The sequence below is a fragment of the Nelumbo lutea genome, chromosome 4 (assembly GCF_056320005.1).
Source record: "Nelumbo lutea isolate HS-2025 chromosome 4, American lotus-T2T, whole genome shotgun sequence".
NCBI classification, from domain to species: Eukaryota; Viridiplantae; Streptophyta; class Magnoliopsida; order Proteales; family Nelumbonaceae; genus Nelumbo; species Nelumbo lutea.
Genome location: NC_142687.1, coordinates 67,811,243 through 67,833,570, shown reverse-complemented (window position 1 = coordinate 67,833,570; position 22,328 = coordinate 67,811,243). Strand labels below are relative to the sequence as shown.

The 22,328-nt window shown below is 30.6% G+C and overlaps 1 protein-coding gene across 1 annotated transcript; it reads left to right on the top strand.

The window, feature by feature from the left end:
- Positions 1–11,707: 11,707 nt before the first annotated feature.
- LOC148860961 (cyprosin-like) lies at positions 11,708–21,157 on the top strand. The gene is made up of 14 exons (XM_088983443.1): positions 11,708–11,912; positions 14,008–14,368; positions 14,445–14,505; positions 14,650–14,744; positions 14,831–14,943; positions 15,082–15,250; positions 15,363–15,402; positions 18,170–18,234; positions 18,361–18,474; positions 18,593–18,657; positions 18,740–18,893; positions 18,981–19,100; positions 19,330–19,418; positions 20,737–21,157. The coding sequence occupies exons 2-14, from the start codon at positions 14,015–14,017 to the stop codon at positions 20,819–20,821; spliced, it is 1,524 nt and encodes a 507-aa protein (XP_088839569.1). The 5' UTR covers positions 11,708–11,912; positions 14,008–14,014; the 3' UTR covers positions 20,822–21,157.
- Positions 21,158–22,328: the final 1,171 nt, after the last annotated feature.

Here is a 22,328-nt window from a genome sequence, read left to right as displayed (position 1 = left end):
ATTGTTTTATATTTTCAAGTTTTTAAATAATTAATAGTTATTCATATTTTATATAATATTTTTAATAATTTTTTATAATACAAAAATAACAATAATTAATTTCAATTAGGTTTATTCATCAAATTGATGAAACCGACCAACCCGATCAACTCGACTCGAGTTGGTCGGTTTTGAAGTATTTTAGGTTGACTTTGGTTAAAAAATTTTCCCAATTCGACCAAGTTGGATCAATCTCACTTTGGTCATTTGTAAATCAACCAAAATCGAATGATCTAACCATGGATATATATTAATATTTTATATTTTAAATATAAATTTTAATATGAAAAAGTGGGAAATTTCCCATATTTCTTAGTCTAAAATGTTTTATACCATAAATCTAATTTTTAAATTTATTTTTTAAAATTGCATTATAATTTTTAAATTTAAATTTCATTTTTAAGTTTAAATCTTTTGAACCAACTGACCAAACAAAAAAATTGACCCAAACCAATACAACTTGAGTGGGTCGGTTCTCATAGAAGGTTAGTCGGTTTTAGTTGACTAACTCCCCAACGTGACCAGGTCAATTTGGTTGGCCAAATAGCCTGAGACCGAACCAAACCAACTCATGAATACTCATAATTTCAGCTAAATTAATAGTCTCATCTTTGATAAATAACAATAGTTTAATCTCCAATAATTATTGAAAATTTATAGCAAAAATACACAATTATTGAAAATATATTGATAATGAAAAAATATAATAAGTGCTAAAAATATAATAACTTAGTCAATAAATAGTATAATCTCAAATAATAGTTTAATCTCTAATAAATATTAATTAATAAGTTATAACAAAAATACAATAAATACAATAAATTAAATTTAAAATTTTCACTAATAGTAATTTAATCTCCAATAATTATTGAAAGTTTTCTATTAAATAACAAAACAAAATAAATTTATACACAATCACTGAAATTACATTTATTACAAAAATTATAAATTATTACTGAAATACAATAAATATTAATTTTAGTATATATAATTATATAATAAATATAGATTAAGAGTTTAAAGTTATAATTAATAAATATTAATTTTTTGAAAGTTATTTTCTCAAATTATTACTTGATATAAGTGAAATTAGTTATTTACAATATTATGCAAAAATATTAAATTATTTAATTTCAATATTATGTTATAATTATTTTTCTACTTTGTATATATATTTTTTTAAAATTTATTACATAATTTTAAAATCTAGTTATGTTAAATATTTTTTTATTTAAAATATTTAGTTATTTAAATACTTAAATAATATTTAGGTATTTAAATTTTAAAATATTAGTTATTTATGGAATTTAATTATCCATAAAATCATAATTTATTCTATTATTATATAATTTCATTATTAATTTTATAATATAATTAATTACTATTAATTTTAATATTATGTAATAATTATTTTTTTGCTTTAAATTTATTACATAATTTCGTTATTTTAACTATTTAAAATCTAGTTATAATAAATATTTAGTTATTTAATTATTTATTTATTCTGTAAAATATTTAAAATTTTTTATTATTTGAATTTAAGCTACTACATATTATTAAATGTTTGAAAAACATTTACGTTGATGATCCGGAAAAACATAATTTAAATTGTTAGTACATAGTTTATGATATATTTTTTAAAAATATAAAATTATTTATTAGATAATTTCATTATTATAATTATTTAAAATATAGTTATGATAAATATTTAGTTATTTACATATTTAAATAATTTATAAATTATTTAATTTTTTTGTTATTTGATTTTTATTTATTTAAAGCTATTACATATGATTAAATATTTGAAAAGCATTTAAACTGATAATCTAGAAAAACATAATTTAAATTGTTAGTACATAATTTTGTGATATATTTTGTAAAAATATAAAATTATTTTTTTATATTTTTAATGTATATTTTAAAGTTATTATATAATTATTTAGAATATTTAAATAATTCTTAATTTTTTTAATCCAAAGTTTCTTTAGATAGATATAGATAAAAATTAGAGAGGATAAATAGGAATTAATGATAATTTAGGAGAGAAACTCTCTACTAAATTGGAGATAATTGTGGAGATAAATAGGAATTAGAGATAATTATTGGGAAAGTGCATCTCATTGGTTGTTTAAAAATGACATGGAATACAAAAACAAAAAATTCAAAAAAATGAGAAAATTTCTTGACCGCTTTGTTTTAATATATACTAGCGGGGACCCATGTGATGCATAAGATTTATTAAGAAAAAGCTAAATAATAGAAATGGTCATTTACTAAAATACCCCTTATAGTTTCATGGATTTACTTATAATTTACAATGGATTTAATCAATCTTCCATTAGATGACACTGGAAAATGACAATGTCAACCCTAATGTTCATTTAAAAAAATTTAATCAAAAGAAAATAAAATTAAAATACCATTTTTGCCCTTTATAAGACACGAACAACCACTCTATTGGCTATATTTGGTTAATTTTGTTTTCTATAGAAAAAAAGTGTTAAGGTATTTTTGGAATAAAAAATCATGGGCCTAATGGCAAAGCAAACACTCTATAAGGTAGGTTTAAGTAAATATGTAAAACTATAAGATGCGTTCTAGTAAATAACACTAATAGAATCACATAAGTTGTATACAATTGCTTTATATTATCAACTTTTTAAATAATTAATAATTATTCATATTTTATATACTATTTTTAATATTTTTTTTATAATACAAAAGTAACAATAATTAATTTCAGTTAGGTTTATTCATAAAACTGATGAAACCGACCAACTTGATCAACTTGACCCGAGTTGACCAGTTTTCTAGTATTTTAGGTCGGCTTTGGTTTAAAAATTTCTCAATTCGACCATCTTGGATCAATTTCACTTTGGCCATTTGTAAAACAACCAAAATCGAATGACCTAACCATTGATATATATTAATATTTTATATTTTAAATATAATTTTTAATATAGAAAAGTGGAAAATTTTCCATATTTCTTAGTCTAAAATGTTTTATATCAAAAATCTAATTTTTAAATTTTATTTTTTAATAATTGCACTATAATTTTTAAAATTAAATTAAATTTTTAAGTTTAAATCTTTTGAACCAATTGACCGAATCAAAAAATTGATCTAAACCGGTACAACTTGAGTGGGTCGGTTTTCACAAAAGGTCAGTCGGTTTCCACTGACTAACTCCTCAATGTGATCGGGTCAATTTGGTTGGCCAAATAGCCCAATACCGAACCGAACCAACTCATAATTTCAGCGAGATTAATAGTCACATCTCTGATAAATAACAATAGTTTAATCTCCAATAGTTATTGAAAATTTTCTATTAAATAACAAAAAAAAATAAATTTATACATAATCATTGTAAATAAATTTATCACAAAAATAATAAATAATTACTGAAATACAATAATTATTAATTTTATTATAAAAAATTATATAATAAATACTACTTGATATAAGTGAAATTAGTTATTTACAATATTATGTAGAATATTAAATTTTTATTAATTTAAATATTAAGTTATAATTATTTTTCTACTTTTTAGATTTTTTAATTTATTACATAATTTATCTATTTTAACTATTTAAAATCTAGTTATGTTAAATATTGTTTTATTTAAAATATTTAGTTATTTAAATACTTAAATAATATGTAAAATATTTAAAATTTAAAATTTTAGTTATTTATGGAATTTAAAATATTTAGTACATAATTTCGTTATTTTAACTTTTTAAAATCTAGTTATTTAAATATTAAATTTTTTGTTATTTGAATTTTATTTATTTAAAGCTATTATGTATTATTAAATGTTTGGAAAACATTGAAATTGACGATCTGGAAAAACATAATTTAAATTAATAGTACATAATTTTGTGATATATTTTGTAAAATTATAAATTTATTTATTAGATAATTTCGTTATTTTAACTATTTAAAATATAGTTATGATAAATATTTAATTATTTACATATTTAAATAATCTATAAAACATTTAAAATTTTTTCTTATTTGAATTTTATTTATTTAAAGCTATTACATATTATTTAATTTTTGAAAAGCATTTAAATTGATAATTGGGAAAAACATAATTTAAATTTTTAGTACATAATTTTGTGATATTTTTGTAAAAATATAAAATTCTTTTTTTGTTTGTAATAAATATTTTAAAGTTATGATATAATTTTATTAGAAATTTAAATAATTCTTAAATTTTTTAATCCAAAGTTTCTTTAGATAGATCTAGATAAAAAGTAAGGGAGATGATAAACCGGAATTAGAGATAATTTAAGAGAGAAACTCTCCACTAAATTTGAGATAATTGTGAAGATAAATAGGAATTAGAGATAATTCTAGAGAAAGTGGGGAGGTAGTTTAGGATAAATTTTAGGAGAAGAAATTATTTAGGTTATTGGAAAAGTGCATATCATTGGTTGTTTAAAAAATGACATGGAATAAAAAAATTAAAGAAAAGGAGAAAAATTAAAAAATTAAAAAATGACATTGAATAATATATGCACGGGATTTGTTAAGTTAAAGATAAATAATAGAAACATGTAAAAGTATACAATTGTTTTATGTAATAACTGATAATCATTTATATTTTACATACTCTTTTAATAATTTTTTTACAATAAAATATAACAATAGTTAATTTTAGAAATGGTTGTTTATCAAACTTAGGGATGACAATTTTCCCTATTTCCTCAATCCCCGTGGGGTTTGCCCCGAATGGGGTAGGGATGGGGATGATTTCCCTTTGTAAGGACAGAAATGGGGAAATTTTCATCCCCGTTGGTGGGGATGGCACGGGGACTGGGAGAGCACTCCCTGCCCTGTAGGGACCCCGATCCCCGTCTTATGGGATTCTCGCTAATATATGTATATAAACGCATAGATTTATATATGTATATATGTATACATACGTCTATATGTTAATATTTTTAAAAATATGGTTGAATATGTTTGAATCTTTTCTAATAGGATTGTAAATTTTAATTATTTTATTTTTATTTTTTAAATAAAATAAAAAACAAAAACTTAATGGTTAACATTATAAAGAATCATGGGGAGTGGGAATCCTTGTAGAGACGGGGATGGGGAGAGGCTCCTCGTCCCCACCTCGCCCCGTTGTCATTCCTAATCAAACTAATGAAACCGACCAACCTGATTTCTAGTATTTCTAGTCGGCTTTGGTTCAACAATTTCCTAACTTGAATGAGTTGGATTAGTTTCGCTTTGGCCATTTGTAAATTGACTAAAACCAAATGACCCGACCATAAATATATATTAATATTTAAAATTTAAAATTTTTTTAATACAGGAAAGTGGGAAATTTCTAATATTTCCTATGCTGAAATATTTTATATCATAGATTTAATTTTTAAATTTATTTTTTCAATAATGCCATTGTAATTTTTTAATTTAAATTTAATTTTTTTAGTTTAAATCTTTTGATCTTACCAACCAAATCAAAAATTAACCCAAATCGATATAACCTGAGTGACCAACTCCCCAACCTAACCAAGTCAAATTGTTGGCTAAATGACTTACAACTAAACCGAACCAAACCGTGAACAATAGTTTAATCTCCAATAATTATTAAAATTTATAGCAAAAATATACAATAAATTAAATTTAAAAAGCTAAATAACAGTAGTTTAAACTCCAATAATTATTGAAAATTTTCTATTAAATAACAAAATAATATATATATATATACATAATTATTGAAAATATATTTATCATATAAAACAATAAATAATTACTAAAATACAATAAATATTAATTTTCGAGTATATAAATATATAATAAATATAGATTAAGTTTTATAATTATTATTAATAAACATTAATTTTTTGAAATTATTTTCTAGAATTATTAATTGGTATAATTTTATTGAAATAATATCATTATTTAAATTTCAAAATATTAATTACTTATTGAATTTGATAATTCATAAAATTATAGTACTATTAATACATAATTTCGTTATTTTAACTATTTAAAATCTAGTTATGTTATATATTTTTTTATTTAAAATATTTATTTATTTAACTAAATATTTAAAATCTTAATCTATGTATTATAACTGAAAGTCATTGAGAAACTATTTAAAATATATTATTAATTGATTTAATAATTTTTATAAATTTTCTATCAAATAACAAAACAAAAATAGATTTATACATAATTATTGAAAATATATTTATCACAGAAAATAATAAATAATTACTGAAATACAATAAATATCAATTTTAGTTTATATAAATATATAATAAATATAGATTAAATTTTTAAAATTATTATTAGTAGACATTAAGTTTTTGAATGTTATTTCTAGAATTATTAATTGGTATAAATGAAATTAGTTATTTACAATATTATTTATGTATTGAAATAATATCATTATTTAAAATTTAAAATATTAATTACTTGTTGAATTTTATAATCCATAAAATTATATTACCATCATTACATAATTTTGTTTTATTAACTATTTAAAATCAAGTTATGTTAAATATTTCATTATTTAAAATATTTAGTTATTTAACTAAATATTTAAAATCTTAATCTATGTATTATAATGGAAAGCTATTCAGTAAATATTTAAAATATCTTATTAATTTTAGCATTTTGTTATTTAAGATATTTAGTTATTGAAATATTTAAATAATTAAATATTTTTCTATGTAATTATTAAGCTATTTTTAGTATTTTATTATTTAAGATACTTAGTTATTGAAATAATATTTTATTTTTTTTAATTTTAAATTTCTATTATTTGAATCACATTTAATTTGAATATTCTGGAAAATCATAATTTATATTGTTAGTACATAATTTCGTGATGAATTTTATAGAAATATAAAACTATTAATAATATGAATATTATTAAATCTATTATAATTATTTGTTTTTGTGTTTTTAATAAATATTTTAAAGTTATTATATAATTTTTTAAAATATTTAAATAATTTTTAAAATTTTAATTTAAACATTCTTTAGATATATATACATATATATAAGGTGGCAAAGAGGATAAATAGAAAATAGAGATAATTTGGAGAGAAATTCTCTAGTAGATCAGAGATAAGTTAGGAGATAAATAGGAATTGGAAATGAATTAGGAGAAAGTGGGGGAGGTAGTTTAGGGGAAATTTTAGGAGAAGAGGTTATTTAGGTTTATGGGAAAATGCATATCATTGGTTGATCTAAAAATGGCATGGAACAAAAATAAAAATAAAAAAATTCAAAAAAAGGAGAAAATTTCTTGACCGCCTTATTTTAATATATATATATATATATATATATATATATATATATATATATATATATATATATATATATATATATATATATTCAACTATTTAATTGGATGGATTCGGAATCCTATTCCCATTCTTGATGGAGTGGCATTCCCCCATTTGAGGGAATGACCATTCCCTCCCCTCCTTTGGGAATGAAATCATATTTCAAATGATTCTAATTACCACTGATTCTTGTATGAGCTAAACAGACTATGGGAGAGGGAGACCATTCTGATTCCAATTCAACCAACTTGTACTAGGAGCTCTTAAAGAATTTTCACCCTATCAATAAAACCCTAATTCTCAACTTCATCAAAAGTTTGGTCAATCCTTCCATAGTTTGGATTAAGATGGCCCTTGGGATTGCCACAGTGGCACTCATTAAGATCTAGTAACTAATAATAAAACTGTAGAAATGCATTCGAATACCATACTACTAGAAAAAGTCAACCCAACTTGTGAACCAAATCCAACCCAACCCAAAAGGATTTTGGTTCGGGTCGGATTGGGTCACGTGCCACATCTTTTCAAACCAACATTTTGAAATTGGCATTGAATCAGATGGTTGAACCGTTTGAATTAAATAGTTAAACCTATATTTTTAATAAAAAGCAATTAACTTGGTCAAAGACCAATTGACCCAGGATTTATTTGACCCATGAGTCAACCCTAATCTGAATATTCATAATAAGGGTCTATCTTTTTGCTGGCCCAACCCGAAATGACTTAGACTTAACCTGAACCCGACCCAAATCAACCCGATTACCAGGTTTACATACCACACTAGTCCTCAGAAAACCGTAGTGCTTTCATAACATTCATCATGAATAATCTGATCAATCATATGCCTTTGCCATGTTTGGTTTAATGGTAGGAGGCCCACAACTTTTTAACGCGATGGTGAAATGAAACAGGATTCATGGAGCTGGCTGCCCCATATAATAGGGATAACACTTGGATAATGATGGTAAATGATAATGAATCAGAAGGACATTGATTAAAACATGGACACATTTATTTATTCTATATGCTTTTATGTCTATTAACCAAATTTTATGCAATGTTTTTATAAACAATATTACAAGGACCGATTATTTTAAAATCTTATTATGCAGCGGTAGAATATAAGTGTGAAAGTGTGATTTGTTCTTTTTGAAGTTCTTTTTTTTTTTTTTTTTACTTTTACTTGCAAAAAATTCACACATAAAACCACCAAGGTCATTATTAGGAATTGGGATTTGCTCCTCATGGAGCGCTCGCTCCTACACCGACCTGACAATTACATCCCACTATGCATTAGGAACATCTCCCATGAATAATAAATACAAATACATGTGATGTTCCCAATGTGCAGCTAAGACTAGCTGTAAGGTCGGTATGAGGTGCACTTGTGAGGAGCAGATTTGGACTTAGGGGTGGAGTGGGTGGGACATCCCAAGGGAGCCATGGTCCCCCCAAGCTTTATAATCTCCATTTATGTTTATTGACCACCTTTCCCATGCTTCATTCAGGTCTGAATCTGCTTATCATAGAGCGCTCCTCACACTGACCTCACAACATATTCCAAATGCACATTGGGAACATCTCTCATTCTTGTTTGTTGTTATTCATGCGAGATGTTTTTAATACATGATAGGATGTGGCTGTGAAGTCAGTGTGAGGAGTGCTAGGGTTGTCAATGGGTCAGGTTGGATCCGATAGACCTAAACTGATTGAGTCGGTTCTGATTTTTGATATATTGTCCTGATTCTTATCGGATTGAAACCGGTTCCACCTAGTCCCAAACTGATTCAGACCTGACTTGAGCTATATATATATATATATATATATATATATATATATATATATATATATATATATTTAAATAAATTAGTATATATAATATTTTCAATAAATTTATTATAATTGAGTCCATTGGGTCAGACCTAATTGGCTAGAGAACCTATTGGTTCAATTCTAGGTCTAAAATTTTGGTCCGAATCCTTAGTATTTCTTGTTGGACCGATTCCGGTTCTACCTACACCCAATCCCAAAGAGTGTTCTATGAGGAATATATCCCAATTCACTTGGTCCTTTTTATGGGCCTCATCAATGCTTATCCCCCAATAAAAAATTCCTGGCTCTTCCTTTGATTAATAGTAATGATGTCTTAAAATTTTTGAAAAAATAGAGGACAAATATATCATCAAGTCTAGGAGCTTCTAAACTATCTAAACAAAGTATTCTTAATCTCTAAATAGAAGTTTAGCGGTTGTATGATCATTATTTAAATCACTTATGACTTCATCAAATAAATGATCTACACTATGAACATGGGCCTTAGTATTTGAAGCAAACATGGAAGAAAAATAATCTCAAAATTCATTGACAATGCCTTCGTTAGTGCTGGCCAATCCTTATCATTCTTCTTGATTCAATCAATTTTAGTTTTTTTTTTTAATCTTGTAATGACAATTAAGGGAGTGTTGGTCAATATGAACGCTTTCTAGATATCAAGTATGGTATTTTGGTCTTCTCTTTTTTAGGTCTTACTTCCTTAAATCCTTGCCTCCACGTTCTCATGTTACTTTTGTTATTTTTTTAATAAAAGACCGGATTTTTTGTTGGTAAAAAAAAAAAATTCCTCCACAAGTAATGAGGAAAATATACCATTCGTCTATTCCGATTTAGATTCTAACTATGAACCAAACAGATCCTAAAGAGTCTTTTTACAATTTGATGGGCCAATTCTTTTTTATCCATACAACACTCTTCTATCTTGGTCACACTTATCCATTTGACATGATGCCGGCATGGCCGAAGAGATAAGACAGCCGTGGAAGTGACATGTGGCACCCAAGGCCAGGTCAACCATAACCCGAACATATACGTCCTCCAAACACATTGAGATATGCTCTTCATAGAGGCATCTCACACCCGACCTCATAGTATCATCCCTCTGTGCATTAGGAATGTCTCCTCATGAATAACAATACAAAGTACGGGAGATGTTTCTATTACACGGTGAGATGGGGCTGTGAGATCAGTGTGAGGTGTGTTTTGTGAAGAATCGTTTCAATTATGAGTATGGACATGCTCCTAATATGTAAACTCATCATACATTCCATACATGGCCGGTCCCATTTTTATGATGGGTTTTAGTGTAAAGGTTAGATGTGTGAATCATATCATATTGACAGGGTGTTGGGACATGTTTTATTCGTAGGTAGGGGTGGCAACGAGCCGAGCTTTTCACGAGAACCGAGCTGAACCGAGCTCGAGCCTATTAGAGGTTGGCTCGTGAGGCTCACGAGCTAGCTTGAATATATATAATAATAATATATAATAAAAATATTATAATTATTAATTATTATAATTCTTAATTTTTTAAATTTAAAATAACTTTTTATATATAATTTTTATTTTTATAAAATATTTTTTCTCAAAATCGAGCTCGAACCAAGCCGAATTCGAATCAAAACGAGCTTGAACTTATGAACTTTTTATTTGAACCGAGCTCAAACTCAAAGTTCTAACTCAAACCAAAATCGAGCGTTATAGAATACTCTCGAACCGAGCTCAAACCTAATACTATTCGACTTGGTTCGGCTCGAATCCACTCCTATCCGGGGATATCCAAACTCATGAGTATATACAACAACGCTTGGAGTTTGGATTGACTCTCAACACATCACGCCCACACGCGCCCCATATTCATATCACAGCATACACTGAAAACTTTTCCCGTATTTGTCATAAAAAAATATGACTAACAAGTTGGGATGTGCGGATGCAGTCTATTGGGACCCAATGTGAATCCGGTTTCGATTTGCTCTTTATATTAAATCCGATCTGCTCGTTACAAAACACTCCCAAAAACATGTATCAGCCGCACAGCGGGACTATCTCCCGTACTTAGTATAATATTAAAACATCTCTCGTACTTGTATAGTATTATTCATGGAGTGAGGAGCGGAGTTTTTATACCGCACGTAACGACTAGCTTAAGAACCACTCCTTAGGACCTTATCCTTGATCAGGTTTTTCGTTTGTTGGTGTACTTGTATAAAAAAGTCAGTTGCTTCGTGTGACGGGATCTGCTCCTCACAAGTGGCCGCTTCACAGACAGATCCATCGTGCATTGAGAACATCAATAGATAATAAGTACGGGAGAAGTTGTCAATGCATGATAGAATGTGCGTGTGAGGCGCCTGTGAGCGTCAGGTGTAAGGAGCAGATTCAGCCTCTTGCTTCGTTCGCTCATTAAAAATTAAATATATTAAATAAATAAGAAAAAGTTGCTTAACTTTTGTCCTTCGCCCCCTTCCCGTCCCGATCAATGGCTCATATTGTACATTCCCCGTACGTTATACTAGAAGGAAACTTCTCGGTGTTTTCACATTATTTCATGAACAAAAAGGGGTATATTGGTCATATACCATGGAGGCAGGTCGTTGCAGTTGTTTGTATCAGAGCAGCTCCACTGCTCCAGTAATAAGTACCTTCCTCTCTGTATTTATGGATACTTGCCCTGAGTCTCTCCTCCAGTAGAGCGGCGATAATTGCTTAATTTCAGTCAGGTATGCCCATGTTTTCTTCATCGTCATATTCTTCTTCTGTACTCTTTTTTTTTTCGATGGCTATATCCTATACTCTTCCTTATTACTTTACCATGCATAATCAAGTTAGAGTGGCAACAATGGTTGTTCCCTTCGTTGATGACTTGTTTTGATGGATTTCTAGCTGCAAATATGATTTCCGTGCATGTGTTTATAGCAGTTGTTGTCTTGTCATGCTCTGTTTATTCCATTCTTTTTCCTTTCTTTTAGCATTTGCTTGTATGGAATATGACTTTCTGTAGGGATGCGTGTGTAGAGCTAGTGCTGTGTGGTCTTGCTTGCTTTTGTCTTCTCTCAGCATAATTCTTCTTCTAGCTTTTTTCTGATTTTACTGAACTTGTTTCAGTGTTTTTGCTCGTTTTTCGCTTCTTGATATCTTGATGGGTTTTAGGAGGTTCATGACCTAGTAGTTGTTAATGCCACTATAACACAGCAATAGTCTTATCTTATGAAACTACGACTCTTCTTCCTTTTTAATTTCTTAGTTGCTTGCTATGGTATGGTTTCTTTTTAGTTTCTTTCATTTCTGTAATCCATGGAGTTTTAGCTTATTCTTTTAACTTCTATCGATGTTTCTATGAATCTAACCTTTTAAGGTTTTTGTATGAGTTCAATGTCTGAATTATATGGAAGAAGTGTATTCAAAGCACCCTCTGAATTATGATGAATACCACCGGATTGGTCACCCCTTTTATGATACCGGTTGATTGGTCATAAATTTTTCCAGTATCATGCCTTTCCGGTGTCATAGTCGAACCCATTTCTTATTGTTCAAGGTCATCAAATTGGACTGACTAAAACTGTTGATTGAATAGTTCCAATGTTCTCCAACCTTATCTAACTATTTAACCTCATTTTCTACTTTTTACCTAGCATTTTTACTCCAATGAGAAAAGTCCCAAAAGATTCTGTCATCCTAATCCTTCATATATCTTGAAGGCAACACAAGGAGTAACAATGGATGAACTGTGAATTCTAGAACTGAGTGTTACAATTTCTATATGCCACTGGTGATGGATTTTAACTATAATAATAGAGTGCTTAGAAGTATCCTCTAGCTCTTTTTGTGTTATTAACTCATGGAGAGAAGTGGCTAAAATTGCTCAAGCCCTGGGGGAGGTTTGATACTTTTTAAATTTTTTGTTTTTATTCAATTTTTATTTGAGCGGGTTGAACAGTTGAACTGGACAGTTGGACCGTCCAACCTGTAACCCAGTGAGCAAGACAATTTTGTATCTGGTACGAGTATGACAACATTGATAGAGTCACTTCCCATCTTCATAGGGATTTTAACTACTCAGTATATTAAGCGGGCAAATAATTGCAAATGCTGTTTGACATGAACTTTTAATGTGAAATAGAAAATCGAAAAGGGTAATAAGAACCCTTAGAATGTTAACATTTATTGCAAATTTTATGGTACAAAAATATGTTTTGCAGTACCGGCATCATGAAAGCTTAGATGCTGCAGACTGAGACTGTAACTGTTGTATCCTATGTAGGCAAGACTTGCAGCCTAACTGTGCAATGATTTTGGGATTTCACTATTTCAGTCTATTGGCGGTTTTTTGGTATTGGTACTGAAAAGAATGTTTCTGCACTATAGAATTGCTCTAAATGTATTATATGGAATGTGGGGTTAAAAAAGTTAATGAACGAGAAACAGGGGGAGAGTTACGTTTCAAGTATCATTCTTGTGATGAAAACCCTATTTTGATATAGCATAACTGATTCCAAGATTCAAGATATGCACCTTACTGCTACCCCTCTAATATATTTGTTAAACTTTCAGGCATTTTTGTTGAGCCATATTTCAAACCTAACATATTCTTTATTTACTAATTTCAGGTTATCTATTCCTTTGTTTCTCTTTGTTAGTTTGGTTGAATACTTATAGTTTTGAGATTTCTATTATTTATTTCCCCTCTTTTTATTACATTTCCATAGGTAGCTAATAACCGATACAAACTTATCAGATTTTTTACCTCATTTTAACCACCGTATAACATCATTTTATTTCTTTTTTTCCCACTGTTGCTCTTTCTTTCTTAACCAGATAAAACATGAGGTGGAAGTTACTGCTGCTGTGTTTCTGTTTATCAGCTCTGACAAGTGCCTTAGCACTCCATGCTTTCTCTAATGGGTTAGTGAGGATTGGTTTAAAGAAGAGACCATTGGATCCTACCAGTCTAAATGCTACGAAACTAGTGAACAAAATGAGCAAATATGCAGGTAGTCTTTGGGACATCCATCATAACCTGCATGATTTCAATGAAGATATTGTATCTCTAAAGAATTATTTGAATGCTCAATACTATGGAGAGATTGGCATTGGTTCTCCACCACAGAACTTCACTGTCATATTTGATACTGGAAGTTCGAACCTCTGGGTCCCGTCATCGAAGTGCTATTTTTCTGTGAGTTCTTTATGATATCTTGGTCTTCAGTAGTTACTGTCAGTGATTTGTCTACAATTACTACTCTTCTTTGCAGATTGCTTGCTATTTTCACTCCAAATACAAGTCAACTCATTCAAGTACATACACCAAAATTGGTAATACCCAAATGTCTTTTAGACTTTCTTGATCTCCAAAAGACTTGGTCAAGAATTACAAGTTCATGGTCTAATAAATAAAGATTTTGATTATTTCGTTATTGAGAGGATCTGTGCTCAAATTATTGTGGAAATCCAAATCAGGAAATTCTTGCAGCATTCATTATGGATCTGGATCAATTTCTGGCTTCTTCAGTCAAGACAACGTGCAAATTGGGGATCTCATTGTTAAAGATCAAGTGGGTTCATTTTTTTTCTGATTTTATATCAAATACATTATCCATAATTTGGATGCACTAATGGTTATGCATGTGTTAAATTTTAGGTTTTCATCGAAGCTACACGTGAACAAATGCTTCCTTTCTTATTGGCAAAGTTTGATGGAATACTTGGACTTGGATTTCAGGAAATTTCTGTTGGGAATGTTGTGCCTGTCTGGTATGGTTTTACACAGTCCAACAGTTAACTGTTCTTAATATTCCTTTTTTGTTGGAGAAAAGAAAGGGAAATACTTTATCCTACTCTTGTTCTAAACCTTCAATGCCTCAGATATACTGATCTATGCTCATTATGAAGGTACAACATGGTTGAGCAAGGTTTGGTAAATGATGCCGTCTTCTCTTTCTGGCTAAACCGAGATCCACAGTCAGTGGAAGGAGGTGAGATAGTCTTTGGTGGTGTTGATCCAAATCACTTTAAGGGAAAACATACTTATGTTCCTATTACCAAAAAGGGATACTGGCAGGTGAATTTCCTTTCATCAAAACTGTCATTTCTTATTTTTTTGGATAAATACTCCGCCATTTTTGTTTGTTATTAAAGAACTTATATTTGTTGCATTTGTCTTCTTTCTCCAGTTTGAGATGGGAGACATTTTCGTTGGGAGCTATTCAACGGGTAATGCGTTGTTATCATGAACCCATCCTACTATATTTTATAAGTTAGTTGAAGATTACCTCTCTGGCTAATGAATCAAAATAAACTTGAAACTACTGTTGAACAATAAAGTCCAAAATCTTTTATAGGATCAATCATTCTTCCAATAGAGCATTAATCAAAATTAAACTTTAACTCTTGATGGGTCTGACATTTATTACAATAACATTCTCATTGAGGATGAATCATGGGCCTGATAGTTATCAAAAAACGGATTCACCATTATGTTGTACAAATTGTGCTGATAGAGCTAACATTCTTATATTGAAGGGGTCATTGCTTGGTGTAATGGTAAAACCTCATTTTGAAATGTGTGAGAACATGGGTTCCAGTCCAAGAGCAGCCACTAAAAAATGCTAGAGATTAGGACCTTTCCCAGTCCACCTGATGCAGGAGCTAAAGAGTCAAAATTGGAATTTTATGAAATTTTGTATTTTTTGTATTTTGGGATAGTAGGGGTATTTTTGACATTTTTCACTTTTCTATGGGGTCCATTGATAGGGTTTAATTTGTCTAATTATAGTTTGTTTATGTTTAAAATTTCAGAGTCATTGCATAAGTAGGATTAGAGTTATTAAGTCTTCTTTGAATTGAACTTGGATATGACAACTTAGTTTGAGTCCTACTAGGATTATTGAGTCTAATAGTTTGACTGCTAAGACTATTATGAGTCTAACAGTTTTGACTCCTAGGATTATTATGAGTTTAAAGTCTATATATGTGTGTGTATATTGTGTTTTCTTCAGCATATGCTAACTATGGTGAATGATTCCCATGCCCTAGAGTGATTCTAGGCACCTTGTGAGTGATTCCAGGTATTTTCTCTCTTCTTTCTCTCCCTATTTTCTCTCTTATTCCTTCAAGAAGCCATTGCAGCCATCATTAGGCATAAAATTCTGATCAAGAAGACCATTCAACATTCTCTAAGGACTAGAATTGAGCTGGCCCTACATCAACTGGTATCAGAGCTAATGGTTTATTCACTACGTTCTCACAAAGTGATCGGTTCTATAGGCCTAGGGTATCTTCTAAACAATCTTACAGGTCTACAACCAATGATGATTGGGTTTTTGACCCATATGAAGGGTCTTTGGTTGACTTATTTGAGAAGATGGTGGAAGAAAACATATCTAAATAATGTTGGCTACAGGAATAAGGTCTTCAAACATGTTAGAAGAGAAAGGGAAATACCGAATTTCAAAGGAGATGATGATCTGTAAGCATTCTTTGATTGGGTTTCTGAACTAGAAGAATATTTTGATTAGCATGATACGTTTGGCAATCAAAGGATTGGATTTGCGCGCATGAATCTGATGTGTCATGCTAAAGTATGGTGGAGAACTCTTGAGCGAGGACTAAAAATAGAGGTGATGATCCAATTAGTACATGGGCAGAGACGAAGAGGTGTTTGCAACAAAAGTACATCCCACTAGACTTTCATGATGATCTACATATGGAGTTGACTAATTTCGAGCAAAAGAAGAAGCAATAGGTTACAACAAATAACTTGAAGTCAATTGGAAGAAGGTACAGAGTTGAAAAGAAAGTAGATGATTCCTTGCATGTTGATGCCTATCCTAGAGTTGAAGTTGAGGATGAAGCTAAAGAAGAAGAATTTCAAGCTATAGAAGTTCTAGACATTAAAAATCAAGAGGGTGCATGCCAAGAAAAAATAGAAATTGCTGGAGTTTCCAACACCCATGATCAACTTGAGGTTAATGACTAAGAAGAAATAGAAGCGGAGCAAGTTAAAGAAATTCAGGTGCAAGATACAAATGTGTTGATTGTAGTAGATCCTAGTAAGGAAGTAAGTGACTTTACCCTTCAAGTTCAAGTAGAACTAATTCAAGAATTACAACCTGACATAGCACGAGTTCCCCCAATATCAACAATGGAAGGAGTCTTAGAGTTTGTTGAAGAACCAAGGATAGTAGAACAAAGATGGCTATGGAAGGTAGTGTTTTGGAAATATGTTTTTTCAAGATCCTTTTCTAGTTCTATGTGTGCCCTCTACTCTACAGTCCAAGCATGTAGTTGTAGGAAGTCCTACTTTTGTAATTGGGGCATATCAACTTTTCAACTTGAGGATGAGTTTTTTTTTTTTGAATTGGGGGAGAATGATGTAGGAGCTGAAGAGTCAAAATTGGAATTTTATGAAATTTTGTATTTTGTATTTTTGGACAGTAGGGGTATTTTTTCCATTTTGCAATTTTCTGTGGGGTTCATTGATAGGGTTTAATTTGTCTAGTTATAGTTTGTTTATGTTTAAAATTTCAGAGTCATTGCATTAGTAAGATTAGAGTTATTGAGTCTTCTTTGAATCGAAATTGGATATGACAGCTTAGTTTGAGTCCTACTAGGATTATTGAGTCTAACAGTTTGACTCCTAAGATTATTATGAGTTTGGCTCCTAGGATTATTATGAGTTTAGAGTCTCTAAATATGTATGGATGTTTTACACAAAAGGCAATGAAATATATTGAGTTTTCTTCAACTTATGCTTACTATAGTGAGTGATTCCCATGCCCTAAAGTGATTCTAGGCACCCTGTGAGTGATTCAAGGAATTTTTTTCTCTTTTCTCTCTTCCTATTTTCTCTCTTATTCCTTCAAAAAGCCATTACAGCCATCAACAACCATAAAATTCTGATAATTGGGAGCAACATTGGTAATTATCTTTTCTTTGAGAACTAACAAGCATTTCTCAAGTTTGGATTCATATTTTTCAGGATTCTGTGAAGCTGGTTGTGCTGCTATAGTGGATTCAGGAACTTCATTGCTTGCTGGTCCACCTGTATGTGCTTTATTGCCACACAGATCTTCAAGATTGATTTATTTGTTTTTATTCATTTTTTCAGCTCCTTTCATTTCTTGTGTCCATCCCCTTTTCTACTATATTCTAATTCATCTTCAAATCCAGACTGTTGTGACTGAAATCAATCATGCCATTGGAGCAGAGGGAGTAATGAGCATGGAATGTAAAGCAGTTGTCTCTGAATATGGAGATTTGATATGGGAACTCCTAACAGCAGGGGTATTTTTATTCTTGAACATTTCTTATTTTTCTCATTAATCAAATAATCCTTTTATACTTTTACGAAGTTTTGTGGCTGAAGGATGTTGTATAAATATTTCACTTCTATACTTTATAGATACAACCTGACAAAGTATGTACACAAATTGGTCTTTGCTTTTTCAACGGGACTCAGCACGTGAGGTCTGGAAGTGTTTTTGTTTTCATGGTTTACCCTTTCATTTTCAATTCACACCTTACTGAGACCAAATTTGATTTCATGCAGTTCTGACATAAAAAAAGTCGTTGAAAAACAAAACGAGGGGTCATCATCTGGTGACAGTGTACTATGTACTACCTGTGAGATGGCCGTTGTTTGGATCCGCAACCAGCTTAGGCTAAAACAAACCAAGGAAGTAGTTTTCCGCTATGCCAATGAGGTCGTTTATTTCTGAAACTATGACTTTTTTTCATGCTGAGCTTTGCCCGGATGATAAAATCCTGAGTCAATTTCAATTATATTTCAGTTGTGTGAGAAGATGCCAAGTCCTGCAGGAGAGTCGATTATTGATTGTGATAGTCTTGTAGGCTTGCCAGATGTTTCATTTTTCATAGGGGATAAGCTTTTCACCCTCACTCCGGAACAGGTTTAGTTTTTTATGACTCTTGTTTTGAGTTTCTCGAGGTTTATGATGAAACCTGCCTTGCTAACATTGCGTGTTTCTGATAGATATTAGATTTGTGCAGCTGTTAATAAATTTTCTTTAGATATTCAAACTTGGAAAAAATGATCCAGAGTTCTGTATTTTATGATCCATTTTTATGGTTAGGCTAATTCTTCATACCTATGTTTACTAATTTGTCTTACTTTTTCAGTACATTCTTAAAACTGTAAAGGGGGACATCACTGTCTGCATCAGCGGATTTATAACATTGGATTTTCAATCTGCTCAAGGTCCACTCTGGTATGTTATTATCTCTGTGGGTGTTTATGCTTATAAAGTGGTATGCAGAATTTGATTTATCGCACCTTGCATTTCATTCTTAATTTTGTGTCACAGCCATGAGGTAGTTTGCTTGGGATCTTATGGGTCCAAACGTCCAACAACATTATCCACTAATTTTACGGTGTAATGTTGCTTGGGGCAATGGTAAAATCTTGAGCTGACAATCATCGAAATACGGGTTTAATTTTACCTTTTCTTATTTATTTATGACGAGGGTGGGCCTTGGCACAATGGTTGGTTTCTCCATTGCGACCTCAGTGACCAGGGCTCAAATCTTGGAAACGCCTCCAGATCGGCTTCGGTTAGGACAAGCCCGTGGTTCACACCTAAACCTGTTCATGGGCCAGGTGGCCCGGCCCGGCCCGGCCCGGCTCGACTCCCAGACGGGCTTAAGCCCGTGGTTCACACCTAAACTTGTTCATGGGCCAGGTGGCCCGACGGGCCGGCCTGGCCCGGCTCGACTCCCATACGGGCTTGAACAGGCTTTTTGGCCCGCAGGCTTAACCTCGGGCCAAAAAGCCTGGCCTGCATAAAATTTGAATCGGGTTCGGGCTTTGCCAAAATAGCCCGGTTCGAGCCCGGCCTGGCTCGGTTTGACCTATAGTTAAACCTAAGTAAAAACCATATGTGATGTCCATTTGAATAAATTTTTTGATTTGAGAATGTTGTTGATTCACTTGTAGGACATTTAAATAGGGGAAAAAAACATCTAAATTAAAATAGAAAATGTTCATTTGAATAGGGAAAAATTTGAATTTCTTTTATTAGGTCGGGCTTTGGGCTTTTTATCTGAGCCGGGCTCGGGCCCAAATTGTAGGCCCGTTGGTTGGGCCGGGCTCGCGCCTAACATTTTTATGTTAATAAAGAATCAAAACCCGGCCCGGCCCATGAACAGGTTTACTGTGAACAGCCTCTTACATAAATATTATTTATGGAGATATTCCCAATGCAAGGCTTGCTTTAACAGGCGTTGACCTGACCGAAGCCAAACGAGTATCTGCAGTGGTGCTGCATACATGCATTTCTCCCCAGACCCCGCCTTGGCAAGAGCCTCGTGAACAGGGCTGACCTTTAAGTCTGAGGGTGACTACTTCTTGCTAAAGTGCTCTGAGGTTTTTCTGGTCCATGTCTAATCCACCCTTCCCAAGAGCAAGGTCCCCAATAGCCAGGAGAGACATCATAATGGCGTTTTTTAATTGCATATCCTTGTAAAGCCTGCTTGAGCATTTCTTGATTTATTTATTTCTGTATATTTATGGAGACAATGTGTGTGCAGGATTCTTGGAGATGTCTTCATGGGAGTTTATCACACGGTGTTTGACTTCAGTAACCTCCAAGTGGGATTTGCAGAAGCTACGTAGACAAGGCTTATAATGTATACCTGACCTTTTTTTGCTCCAGTCAGTGTCGAGCGAGTTAATAACAGCAGGCTGGACTCTGTGTTTTGAATTGGATGATGTGGGAATGGTAGAGCAGTGTTGATGCTTTTTTTCTGGTGACTCAAACATGGAATGGGAGCCCTTAACTAGTATCATAATGAAGTTATTTTAAACATAGAATGGGAGCCCTTAATATTATAGTGTAATTATTTTAAACATAGAAAGGAGCATATGTGATGTTCATATATGGTGTAAGTTGGGGTGTTATTGCACTTTTAGTCTATCTTTGATTACAAATTAGATTACATTAGACGGTTACTCCTTTTTCTTTGGGCTGGCCTTTTATGAAGTATTTTTATTGGAAATTGGCTTAAAAATATTGTGAAATCATAAAAATGCAAATATGTATTTAAAATAGAGCCTTACATTTTATTTAGTTGATCCGAGCTTGCAAACTCTACCTCATCCCTTCTTAGGGCCTGTTCATTTGCTTTGATGTCTAACATTTGAAAGTGCAATAATTACATTAAGAGGTATATTGGTATTAGTGAACTTTTCTTTCCTCTGAACTCTAAATGCAAAGAAATTTATTCTGAATTCTGAAAATTGTCAAATGTCCATTTTAATCTCATAAATGAGATTTTTTGTTTGTATATGTAATTCAATAAAAATTAATAATTATTAATAAATAATTTATGTTAATTTATAATTACTTATAATAATAATTATTAATTAATATAATAGTTAATATTTAATTTATTACAAATCATTATTATTATAATAGTTAATTAATAAATAACAATTGATAATGATCAAATATTAATAATAATTAATTATATTAATTCTTATTAATCTATAATTAATAATAATAATAATAAATATTTAATTAATAATTCATTTACTATTAATATGAATTTTATAATTAATAAGTGATAATTATTATTAACAATTGTTAATAATTAATAGTAATAATTATTATTAATTAATAATAATCAACAACAACAACAACAACAACAACAACAACAACAACAATAATAATAATAATAATAATAATAATAATAATAATAATAATAATAATAATAAAAGCTTTTTGTGTTTTGTAGGTATGATTGGAAAACAAAGAAATATAAGATTCCACTTTAAGAGATAAGAGACGAGGAAACGAACATCCACTTTCCTCTTAAATCTGCAAGGTTCCTCTTAAGAGGTAAGAGTTAAGAGGAAACAGACATGCCCTTAGTCTCCAACGCTCTCCATTCGACTCCAAGCCTAGAAGATGGGAAAAAGATGATTGAAATGGCAGCTTTGCCAAGTGGTGACTGTTTCTATTTGTAGGTGTTCTTGAGGCAATCAAAAGGTCTGTCCGTTAAAGACTTTGATGCTTCAAAAGGCTTCAACTTGCTTCGGTTCCCTTAGCAGTTCAATAAATGTTAAGAACATTATCATAATTCCAACAATGTGACCATGAACTTGATTATTCTAAAAATCT